The sequence below is a fragment of the Athene noctua genome, chromosome 1 (genome assembly GCF_965140245.1).
Source record: "Athene noctua chromosome 1, bAthNoc1.hap1.1, whole genome shotgun sequence".
In the NCBI taxonomy this organism is placed as follows: domain Eukaryota; kingdom Metazoa; phylum Chordata; class Aves; order Strigiformes; family Strigidae; genus Athene; species Athene noctua.
Genome location: NC_134037.1, coordinates 25,483,357 through 25,495,841, shown reverse-complemented (window position 1 = coordinate 25,495,841; position 12,485 = coordinate 25,483,357). Strand labels below are relative to the sequence as shown.

The following is a 12,485-nucleotide window of genomic DNA, read 5'->3' as shown; positions in this document are numbered from 1 at the left end:
AGCATCTCTGTCAATAATTCTGCTCTGTTGTGTTTTGCAGGAAATAATCCTGGCTTTTGTGATGATCCAGGAGTACCAGCTCATGGGTCGAGACTAGGGGATGAGTTCAAAATAAAAAGTCTGCTACGTTTCTCATGTGAAATGGGTTATCAGCTGCGAGGATCTGCAGAACGAACATGCCTGCTTAATGGTTCCTGGTCAGGTATACAGCCTGTGTGTGAAGGTAGGTATTGATACCATTGGCATTTATGACACCATTCAATTACATTTACTAATGACATTTTATTCTTTAATTAAAAAGAAATTCTATGCCAGAAGTATGCTTTCATATTGCGTTGCAGAAACTTGATGTAAAAGAATTTTCAAGCAGTTCATGTTTTGCTCAAAAAGCTAAAGCCAAACTGATAAACTTTTTGAGTATCTACTTATAAGAAGATTCCGAGAAAATTATTCTAGTTATACAGATATTGACCCTGAAAATAGAGATTAGATAGCTGAGTTAAATGTAAAATTTTAAAAATTTATCTGATTAAAGATATGAAAATGGAGTGATAATCTGTCATCCATCTTCTATGATATTTTCATCTTCTCTCTATGTATTGTCTATGCATCCAGAGCTGAACAGATCATAAAATAATGTTGTATTCATAACTAAGTATAAGTTAATGTATATTTCTCCACATAAGTTAGACTAATTTTCTATGAGATATACTATTTTTATACAGGCTCTTTCAGAAGAAATACAACAGAGATGTATTTCTGGAAGTCACATATTAGAATGAGATAAAAAAATATAACAAAGGATTTTTACACTTTTATGCACTGTCAGAACTGGAAAGCAGTAGTGGAAGACTTTAGATTCAGTTTTAAAATTACTTATTGTTTTCCAAGAATGTTTGAAAAGTTACTTTATCTAATTCACATAAATAGGAAGATGTGATAAATTGTATTAAGCAAATATAAGGAAATGAAATAAATAGATAAGTAGTGTAAAGATTATTTTATAGTCACTTACTGTCAAATTATCATGTTGTGAAATGTTAAGCATCTGAAGACTTGTTGTCTTCATGTAAATTCCATAAGCATATTTAGCCTTAATGAATGCATCCAAGCTTTCCTAATGCAGCTCAGTGTGGTACCTTGACCGGTATCTCCACATAGTCTTTAATTTGTTTTATTAGTATTATCGTAGCATCATAGAATGGTTTGGGTTGGAAGGGACCTTAAAGATCATCTAGTCCAAGCCCTGTGCCATGGGCAGGGACACTTTCCACCAGACCAGGCTGCTCAAAGCCCCGTCCAACCTGGCCTTGGACACTGCCGGGGAGGGGGCATCCACCGTTTCACTAAGCAACCTCTTTCCAGTGTCTCACTACCTGTATACTAAATAATTTCTTTTTTATGTCCAATCTAAGTCTACCTACTTTGAGTTTAAAACCATTACCCCTTGTTCTGTGTCTACAGGCCTTGATAAAAAGTCTTTTTCCATCTTTCTTATAAGCCACCTTTAAGTATTGAAAGGCCACAGTAAGGTCTCCCTGAAGCCTTTTCTTCTCCAGGCTGAACCACCCCACTCTCTCAGTCTTCCTTCATTTTTCTGGCCCTCCTCTGGACCCACTGTAACAGGTCCATGCCTTTCTTTTACTGGGCACTCCAAGCTGAACACAATACTCCAGATGGGAATCTCATGAGTGGACTAAAAGGGGAAAATGACCTCCCTTAACCTGCTGGTCACGTTTCTTTTGATGCAGCCCAGGGTATGATTATGACTGCAATTTCTCCAGTTCTGTAAGGAGGAAGGAGCAGCAGAGACAACTGCTGTGTAGTGACTCTAACTCCCCATCCTCTGTGCCCTTTGTTCCAATCGTGGGGCTGGTAAAGGAGCTTGAAGTGAAGGAATTAAGTTAACCCTGGGAAAGAGGGGACAAAAGGTGTTGGTTTAATGTTTGTCTTACTGTCCTTATCCAAATCTATATTAACTGTCAATGAATTAAAGGAACTGTCCGCAAGTTGAGTCTGTTTTGCCCACAATGGTAATTGGTAAGCAGTTCCCCTGTCTTTATCTCAACCTATGAGCTTTATCATCCTGCTAAGAAGGGGGCAGTGAGTGAGAAGCTGGGTGGGCATTTTGCTGTTAACCAAGGCTAATCCACTGCAATATTCCAAGACATTAAATTTAATCATATTTATATTTTATTATATCTTTGTATTAGACAGTGTATTTCACTTCTCAAGAGACCACACCTATTTGTGCTGTAGGAAGAGTAGAAAGAGTTGCCAGTTCTTGAAAGATGTGCAAGAGAGCTGATGTATGCCCCCAGTCTCACAAACCATTTGATGCTTTGTGGAAGACTGAAGGAAGCAGTTTGATTTAGATGCTCATTTCTTACTAATTCTAGATTAACCCTGTTAATCACTTAACCTCATGATAGTTTTACTTTAGTCTTATGAAAAGGAGTAGTCTCTGTCCAAAAGTTGAAGGTTATCATACTTTTGCCAGTGTGTTGTCTTCTGGGATGGTCAAAATAAAGATGCTTTAGAAGAAAGTTGTTAGAAAAATTCAAAACAAACAAAAAATTTCTTGTCATGATTGGCTGGTACATTGGAAAAAAAATACACTAAACCCTTCCAAAAAATCCAAAATGTAATCAAAGTAAACCACTGTCAAATCTCGGATGTATGAAGCTGAAACATAATCATTGCCATAATGTATAGCTACAGATGCCTAAAATATATGGATGCCAATACAGAATGTGATATGGAGGCCAATACAGAATGTATGTTCTTTTCTTGATTCAACAGAAATAGACAGTAAGATCATAATTTACTATTTATGTATTTTCACAATTGAAAGAGGAGATACCAGAAGACAGGAAGAGAGTAAAAAAATGTGCCCAAAGGCAAAACAGAGGCACAGGTCTGTCAGAAATTTCTGAATGAGCTTTATTCTCTCCAGTGACTGTATTAGGTGGAGTGAAACAAATACAGATACAAGCAAAGTATCTGAATCAGCAATTGAAAAAACAAAGAAGATATTAATTCAAGAATGTACATATTAAGCATTTTCTTAGTAAAACTTGCTATAGATGTTGATGATGATGATGATGATTATTATTATTATTGACCTAATTTTTTTGTTTATTTGTTTTACCCCCATTTAGTCACCTTTCATGGAACTACTGTTTTTTTTTTTTTTAACCTTTTCTTCACAGCTGTATCTTGTGGAAACCCTGGCACCCCAGCCAATGGTATGATAATATACACTGATGGGATATTGTTCTCCAGCTCAGTGATTTATGCCTGCTGGGAAGGTTATAAAACTTCAGGGCTAACTACTAGACACTGTACTGCTAACGGGACATGGACTGGCACTGCTCCAGACTGCACAGGTCAGAATTAAACTTTCTTCTTCTAAGGCCTTAACCACCTTTCCTACTGAAAATTATTATTTTATTAGATAAAAGTAGCACATTTTTTTCCATTCATCTGTCTTGAAATACATGAATATTTTATGTATCTAAAGATACGTGCCCTTTCAATACATGGTAGATATTTCCAGATAGATAGAAAAATGGATACATATATAACTTTTCTGTATTTGCTTACCTCATGAATGCCAACATTGAAAATATAACATTATTCCCAACTTTAGAGTTTCCTTTAGCTTTTTTTTTTTTTTTTTTTTTTTTTGGCTTAGGTACAGAGAATGAATTTCTGGCAGTTCTAAATCAGTTTTACCTAACTTGATACATTACTATGCCATTTTTTATTGTGAGCCAGATAAGTCAGATCTGACTGAAAACCATTCTTCTAAGGACCAAGAAACGGAGCAGTGAGGTTGGGCTACTCCATCAGGAAAAGCATGTAGTGAGCAGAGGGATGATGCAAAGCAAGCAGGGCCAGTGGCCTCACTGACAGGGCCAGACCCACAGTACGTCAGTACAGTGATTAAAAAAAAAAAAAAAAGAATAATTTCTTAACTGTTGGAATTGCATTGCACCATCAACATTAGGCATAATGTGTAAAGGAAAGAAAAGTCCTGTGAAAACTACCAACAGTCTGCAGTAGCAGTAGAGCATAGCAGCTTAAGCTAGTGTATTTAAGGAACATAATATTTGACCCATGATATTGCAATGCTTCAAAAATATGACTTATAGTTAAGAATTAGAAATTATGCTTTTGATTTTGCGTAAAATATATTAATCCATTTTTTTCTTGTTTTGTACACTAAAATATAAAAAAAGGACATTAGCTATTATATAGTTGAATGTTTCATTACATGTTCATTGGAAAAAAAAAAAATCTCTTTTTTCTTTTCCTCACTAGTGATCAGCTGTGGAGATCCAGGTGCATTAGCAAATGGCATTCAGTTTGGAAATGATTTTACCTTTAATAAGACAGTCAGCTATCAGTGCAATCCAGGATACTTGATGGAGCCTGCCAGTTCATCCACCATGCGTTGTATAAAAGACAGCACTTGGAACCAGAGTAAACCAATTTGCAAAGGTGTGCTTTTGAACTTAAATAATTTATAAATACTGTTTTGATGCTATATGTGAAAAATCACTAATCAGTGTCTTTATGTATAAAAAATTGTCAAAATAGTCTCTAGGACAATTAACATGCAAATGCAGCTAAAATATTTAGATAAGTATCTGTGTAAAATTTGTATCTATTTTGCACATATGCTGTGGTATAATACCAGTCAGAATAGCAACATGAATGACTACAGTAGAATCAAACACTCTGCGATGAAGATTTTCGGAGTGCTCAATTTAAAATGCTAGGAATGAAGTACCCATTTTGCTTTTTGGGCCCTTTTATCTTGAATTGGATGGCCAAAATTCTGTAAAGGGATTCTGCAAACCAAAGTTTCTATAAAGATTCCCTTGTTGCAGTAACGTAGTCATTATAAATTGACCAAAAAAATGATTCACGAATAGCTAATTACAAGTAATAACATAAAGGTCATAGTGGGGATGAGGCTGAAAGGCAAATAAGGCAGCCTCATGAAAATTGTTAGCACTACTATGGGAGCTCAGGGACTAAATTTAATAGCCTAGGGCATCTTTTGCTTATAAAAGGCCTAGACTGCCAACTCATCTAGCACTCCTTTAAAGTGATGTCTAAGTCTAGCCTAGTAATTAAATTTTGGCAGATGTATTCAACTGACTGCATTTTCTGTTGTAAAAATCACTGACTGAGTCATTTTACGGTTGTGCTCTTTGCTGAAAGAACTGATGTGTAAATGTAAACTTGGTCCTTCCAGATTTCATAATTTTGGGCATTCTTTCTGAAGCTGGAAAACGTGAGAATATATTTTAAAGAGCCTCAGCCACTAATTACCAATTATGTCAATGTCCATTGTGTGCTGAAAGCCTTAGAAAATGAGCAGGTGAATGAACAAAGTCATATTAAGGGCTTTAAATAGTGCTGGAAAACTAGTTTAAAGTAACATGTAAATATTTAGAATCATAGAATCATAGAAACGTATTTATTGAAATAAATTATATTTATTGAAAACTTTTGCCTAGCTCAGTAGCCTGTTTCCAATAATGATCAGTAATGAATATATAGGGATGAGAGTCAGAACTGGATAAGCTATATACTCTTCTGGCTTCCAGCAACCTAGAGCTGAGGGACTTCCTGAACCTAGAGGTGGTATTTTTGTATTTAAATTAGTTTTCTCTCTATTACAGGCTGCTTTGTCGACACAGGAATGCCTTGTTGGAACTGCACAGCATTAAATATTATTTTTAGTTTCAAAAGTATGAGTAGATATTATGTTGCATTCTCTTAAACTCTATAAAGTCTTGAAATGATAACTTTTCTTTTTGTGACACAGCTATTACCTGTGGCCCCCCTCCACCAGTACTCTATGGGAAAGTGGAAGGATCTGATTATCGCTGGGGTGCCAGTGTGAGTTACAGCTGTGCAGAAGGCTATCAGCTATCTAACACAGCTATTCTCTCCTGTGAGGGTCAAGGAATTTGGCGGGGAGACATCCCACAATGTTTGCGTAAGTTTTCAGGGTACAGTTGTGTTGGGATTTACCAAAGCTGCAGTCAGTTGTGTTGTGCTCCAGTCAGTTTCTCACAGTTTAAAAAGGACTTAGCTAGATCCACCAATATATGGACAACTGCAGGATTCTCTCTCTCCCTCCTCCAGAAAGTATACCTTGTTATGAAATGGAGGGATTGTGCCCATTTAAGGTCATGGTCTTCTTCCTTTCCCCAAAAGTCACCTTCATCTATTCCTAATTGGACCCATCACCATTTGTCTTACTGATAATCTTTCTGAATTTGACTTGTGGTGAGCATGAATAAAATTTTCCCTTGCACTTCTCCTTTTTTCTTCTTTATTTCCATTCGCATTAACAGGTGAAACAAGAATCCTTACCTTTAAGCTCATAGCCTTTTCTTTTTAAATAATTTTTAATAATATTTATAAATTTTGTAATATTTAAATTATTTAAAATATTAAATCATGCTTTTCTTTTTAAATTATTTTTTATTTCCTGAAGATGAGTACATACACTCATACCTTGTTTGTATTTGGTTTTCAGCTTCTTCTAAATCTGTCAGCTCATCTCTTTGTCCTTCAGTTCTTGTCAGGACACTGACAAACATTTTTCCTTTACTTAATCAGGGAAAAAATTTCCAGCCTACTCAGCTGAGGGTGACTGATGTGAAAACTGGATACATTTTGAAGCATTACAATATAGTATTGTCTACTTTGAGATTACTTTGTCATTCAAATCTAATCAGCATTTAAGTGTCTCAATTAAAAGGTCTATTTTTCCAGGTTAAGTTTTATGCTTATAGTAACTATAACAGTGACAATTAATTTTAAATTGCCATCAAGAATTAATCTGAGCTACAATCCTACACAGACAAATGAACATAGTATTTGCACTCATATTCAGTATGCCTAACTTGCACATAAAACAATGTAGAATACTTCAGCCTGAAGCGTGTGCAGTTTTTAATAACCTTTTTTTTCTTTCCTTTTTTATGTATTAGCTGTGTTCTGTGGTGATCCTGGTACTCCAGCAGAAGGACGTCTCAGTGGAAAAAGTTTCACCTACAGATCTGAAGTTAGCTTTCAGTGCAGACCTCCTTTTATTCTGATAGGCTCTTCAAGAAGATTCTGTCAAGCAGATGGTACTTGGAGTGGAATTCAGCCAACATGCATTGGTAATAACTACCACTGCTTATGCTGTTTCTACTGAGAATATTCTTGATAAACTATTACAGTATCATAAATCTAGCAATTAGCTTTCCACATATAGAACATGTCTGTGTAATATAAAAAGAACTGGGTAAATAAGGTTATATTTTCAGGATAAAAATTTTAGGATAAACACAATCACATATGAAGTAATTTGTAAATTTACATGATTGCTTGTCTGCTGGAAATGTAGAAAGTCAATAAGTGGAAGTGCATACATTAGTTCCATCTATTTTTAGACTCTTAGATACACTGAAGACTTTGGCAGATTAAAGATCAGATTCTGTCATTGGAGAGTTATAGGCATTTGTCAGAAACAATTATAAATCAAAAAGGGTTTTGGATTTTGTGAAAGTGGCTTGTACAGCTCAAAAGCGTGAAACATGCTGCATCTGATCTTTTGAAATACCGATAAACTGACAAGTACTATCAGTTTCTCACTGACTGATGTGTAACTGATATACTTTTAGCATGTTACATAATCAGACTAACAGAAAAACGCTGGACACCTGTAATTGCCACTGACATCAGAATCAATCATCTTTGATATTTCTAAACAAACACATTCAGATACAGACTGTAGCCCATTTGTATAATTTGCTGTGGCTGAGATATTGGCTATGTGGAAGAGCTGGGGTAGGCATTCTGGAAAAAGATGGTAAGCATGATTATTGAAAGCAACCTGTATTTGTAAATTAAGACTTTAACACTCAATGCAATTCTTTGATATGAATTCAAAACTCCTTCTGTCCTTGGTTTTTATAAACTGGGCAATCCATCTTATATCTATATATTGTAACAGAGGCAAGAATGTTTACAAAACCTAAATCTCAGGTCTATTGTGAAGAATCAAAATGTCATAATGACATTTCCATTTATATTTTATATAGCATAATATAGAAGCACATGGAAAATACTACATCAAAGACATAAGCATTTCTTTTACATCATTGTTTTTGTGTAATTGTAAAAAGAAAATGTTAGACCATCTAAAATATTTACAGATACTATTGTTAAGCAATTTGAAAAATAAGGTCAGTGAACAATACCTAGACCTCTGCCTAGAAGTGCCATATGATGGCAAATGATAGCAAGCTTTTCTATCTCTGGATATTGATAATTTCCTTAAAATACTTTGAGAATTCTTCCTTTTTTTCCCTACTGTTTCTGCAGATGAAACATCCCTTAAAAAGTCCGTTCAGCTTCATCTTTCTATTATTAGCAATAGCATTCCAGCTGATGATAATCTGTAAAAAGTTCTTGAGCTGTTCAAACAGCTCAAGGTCCAGAATAAGTTTCATTTTTGTTCTCACACATTAGCGCAACATACACCTAGCTTTTGAACCCTTTGGTAAATATCAGTCCAGTTGAGTTATTATGCTCTACTCATGGTCAACATTGAAAATGGAAGTTGACCAAAACTGAAGTGTTATATTATGTTATTGTACATGATAACTTCAGTTTTCCCTCTACAGAAAAATAAAATGGTTACAGGTGAAATATAGTCCCAAGCTGTGTTCTTCATAAAACAGTGTCAGCACAAAAGCAGACTTACTTGCCAAGAAGTACATAGTACAGAAAGATCCACTGGATGAGCTCCTGTGCTGCTTACCTAGTGGATGTGACTGGGCAACCTCAAAGCAAATACGCCATCAGAATCTGAAGTGGACATTGCTGAGTTGAAAATAGTTTCAGGCTGCTTTAAATTCTGTTCATGAAACTGATCGTCAGATAATCAGTTATATGCTGTTGGCTTGCCTTTTTTTTTTGTCGGGGGACTTTCTTTTCATTCTCCAGCAACAAAGCTGTAGTTCATTTGAAACTTGTTTTCTTGGTGACATAGAAAAATATTCTATCAAAAAATTAAGTATTTTACCTGCTATAAGAAATCAGGCTGGTTTGGGCTTTGTTTTTTAGGTTTTTTTAAAGAAATCTAACTTCATTAAACTGTTAATTGGGAAAGAAGGAAAAGATTTTCCTGCATGTTCCACCTGCATTGTAAATAGTGGGATATATTAGGTATTCAAAAAGGCTTAAAAGGATAAGCTTAGCATAACTTAATGCAATCCTAATGCTAAAGTCTACACTGCCAAAGATGCCTGCAAAAAATACCCTTAAATAATGGCAATGTACTGAAAAAAAGTATTATGATCTGTCTTGGAAATACAAATGTAACATATATAAATACACACATATAATATATATAAATACACAAATTCCATTAAAAATTCAATTTTTGTCATCATTAGACATTGATGAAATGACTTAATCTTTCCAAACAGTTTTAGAGTATTCTTTCTATACCATAATAATATCTGTTGTGTTTCACGTTTACGTTAGATCCAGCTCACAACACATGTACAGACCCTGGTACTCCGCATTTTGGAATACAAAACAGTTCCAGAGGTTATGAGGTAATTCTTTCTTTTATTTATTAGCTTTCTAAAATGAAGATGCATTTAAGAATTACAAATATATTAAATTATCTGTAGACTTAAATGTCTGATGTAAAATGTAGGAAATTTGCACTCCTTTTTAATAAAAACTCATGCTTCATTCTAAGCTTTCTTTTTTAAAATACAGCTTAAAGAAAAATCTTCTAACCTTGTAATATGTCATGTGTTCAGTCCTTTAGGAGACTTCAGTAGGGAGGACTATTTATAAATTGATCACCTAATATGATATGACATAGTTACTTTTCTTTATGATCATAATTCTTTCATACATTGATGAATAGTCAGTAAATACCTAACAACCAAAAACCTGTCTGATCCAAAGGCCATGTAGCCCTTGACAAAAGAGTCAGCAAGTGGCTTTACTAAATTAACAATTCATGCTATTTTTTATTCTGTTAGAGATCATATAATTATTCTATGCGTTAGATCCAGGTTCTCTTTGATGAATTTCTTTTCTGTAATTTCCAAATTCCTCACAGGTTATTAGTTTACTAAGTGACAGCCGGGAAAGTGACTGAGGAAATAAAAGTAGATGCAACAATGACCAATCCACAGTCATTATATAGACTGATTGACCTCATGTGGATAGATTCTTCAGGTGTAAATATTTGTAATTGGAATCTAAAATATGTTCTGTTTGAGTTATCTGCTTATTTCTGAACTTAGGGCAGTGTGACACATGGTATTACAATCAAGCCAGTAGAACTGTTTTTCAAAAAATCCCTTCTGTAATTTCCTCTGGTTATTGGTACCCTCCCTCTCCTGCAATTGTGGTCTGTCCTTGCTGTTGCTGTCAGCTCTTCACCTTCTGCTCCTACCTGGCTTGCAAATGCCAAGGCATTTCTCCCCTAGCCACATCTTGTGGCCTCACCCCTAAGGTGAGGTAACACCTCTAGTAATAGGTAGTCTCTTCCAGTAACAAGTACAGTTGACTTTCTGTATGTTGTCTCATCTGGACCTTGTACCTGTCCCATCATCATTTCAAAACAAACTCTAATCTTTGCACCTAATTTGATTAGAGGTTTGCTGGTTTTTCTGTTTTATGTCTGGGTGTTGTTTTTTTTGGGGGGTTGGGGTTTTTTTTGGTTTTTTTCTTTCTCTCCTCCTCTCTGCCTCATAAAGTTGTCTTTAATACCAGAATTGTACTGGCCAATTCACTATTCTAATGCCTGTTGAACATGAAAGCTAATTTTCTCTTCTTATTCACCTCTAGAGGCAACAATAATAGGTTTTCATGTGTTCTGTATTTAGTCTTTCTCATATGTTCTTTTGTTCTCAGATCACTATCTGGTACAACAAGATGTAGACTTCTCTCCAATTACTAGTGAAGTAGATGGGGAGGGCGTATGTGATTAGTGTGGCTTCCTGTTTGTATGATTTAGCCAAGCTTCTGTAATCCAGCTTTTAAGTCTTTTCTCATTACAGAAAGGTGTAATGACAGGCAGCAGACCTTTGAAGGGTTTTCCCCTATCTACCAGCAGCCTGTCTTGCCCCATTCATTTTGTGCATTTTGTGCATTTTATGCTTCACTGCACTGTGACTCTTACAAATGCCTCCAATGTTTTTCATCCAAATGTTATACAAAGAGTGCACTGCTTTTATTTTTACTTTTATTTGTAAAATGCGAAACACATACAACTCTACCTTGAACCTAGACATTAGTTTTTTGCTTTGTCTTTTGGATCAGTGAGGAAATATTTGCAGCTCATCATTATTTACTGATACCAGAATTGGCAATTTCACAAGAAACAAGATTAGTTAGAGTCAAGACATGCCACACTGTTGGAGTCTCTACTAATGACATGCTGTGTGTCCTTGGTAAGATAGAGAGGTGAATATGTTTTAAAAATAGAGAGAGAGAAGTCTACAAAACCATATCAGCAATTTGACCTTTAAAAGTATCAGTGAATTTCCCAAGCCACTTCAGGGAGAATTGGTGTTGCGTTTGCTGAACATCTATCAGGATAACCTGTTTTAATGTAACTGAGTATATAGGTAACAGGTATCCACTTTTGAAGATAACTGTCCATTTTTAATGTCTACTGAAGTTCTTCTATGATATTTGCAGTGTAGAGCAATCTGCATTTACATACCTGAAAGCTATTTTATTAATATGCATTGATCACTACTCATTTGCAACTGACTTGCATTTGTCCATGTGATATGTTACTTTATTAATAAGTCGTATAATTTCAAGTAATATTAATTTTTGTGCGTTTTTTAAATTTAGTCTGATCATATTTATTGCCAGGGTGTTTTATCCAAAATGAAAACAATTCTCAGCCTTTCATCCTTAAATATCTTGGCCTGGAGTTATATTCTGATTACTTTTGTCAATACCATAAATTAATCCATTTTACTAGAATTTTCCACACAATTTCTCTCTCATATGTTAGGAACATTCTTCATCACAAGCAGTTTTCATCACATGCAAATTCTTCATCACATGTCCTCTTCATGAATTTCTGCTCTCAGTGGAAGTCCAGAGTTTTCTCAGTTACTTTACCTTTTCTTCTGAGGAAGGTCATATCACAGTTGACCATAGGAAGGCTTTCTATAACATCACCCTGCTAGCTGAACGATTCAAGTAAGACTTGGATAGTTTATAGTAACAAATGCAGTTCAAGGAATTGTGGCATGGAGTTTTCTCTAGTGAAGTTATCTGTAGATGGAACAATTCTTAATATTTTTTTCTTTCTTCTCTTAAAAACCATTTTTAGTCAAGTCACACGATGAGAAACCTCTGAAACAGACTTTATGGTCAAGGTATACTGAAATATATGCAGTGTTGTACAGGAA

The 12,485-nt window shown here is 35.0% G+C and overlaps 1 protein-coding gene across 1 annotated transcript in view; it reads left to right on the top strand.

Moving 5' to 3' along the window:
- Nucleotides 1–12,485, top strand: part of CSMD1 (CUB and Sushi multiple domains 1) — a 1,262,314-nt gene that overhangs the window by 1,229,976 nt on the left and 19,853 nt on the right. The window contains exons 57-62 of the mRNA XM_074922368.1: nucleotides 41–223; nucleotides 3,213–3,389; nucleotides 4,327–4,506; nucleotides 5,846–6,019; nucleotides 7,023–7,196; nucleotides 9,571–9,644. Of these exons, the coding sequence (XP_074778469.1) occupies nucleotides 41–223; nucleotides 3,213–3,389; nucleotides 4,327–4,506; nucleotides 5,846–6,019; nucleotides 7,023–7,196; nucleotides 9,571–9,644 (962 nt within the window). The remainder of the gene's footprint in view (nucleotides 1–40; nucleotides 224–3,212; nucleotides 3,390–4,326; nucleotides 4,507–5,845; nucleotides 6,020–7,022; nucleotides 7,197–9,570; nucleotides 9,645–12,485) is intronic.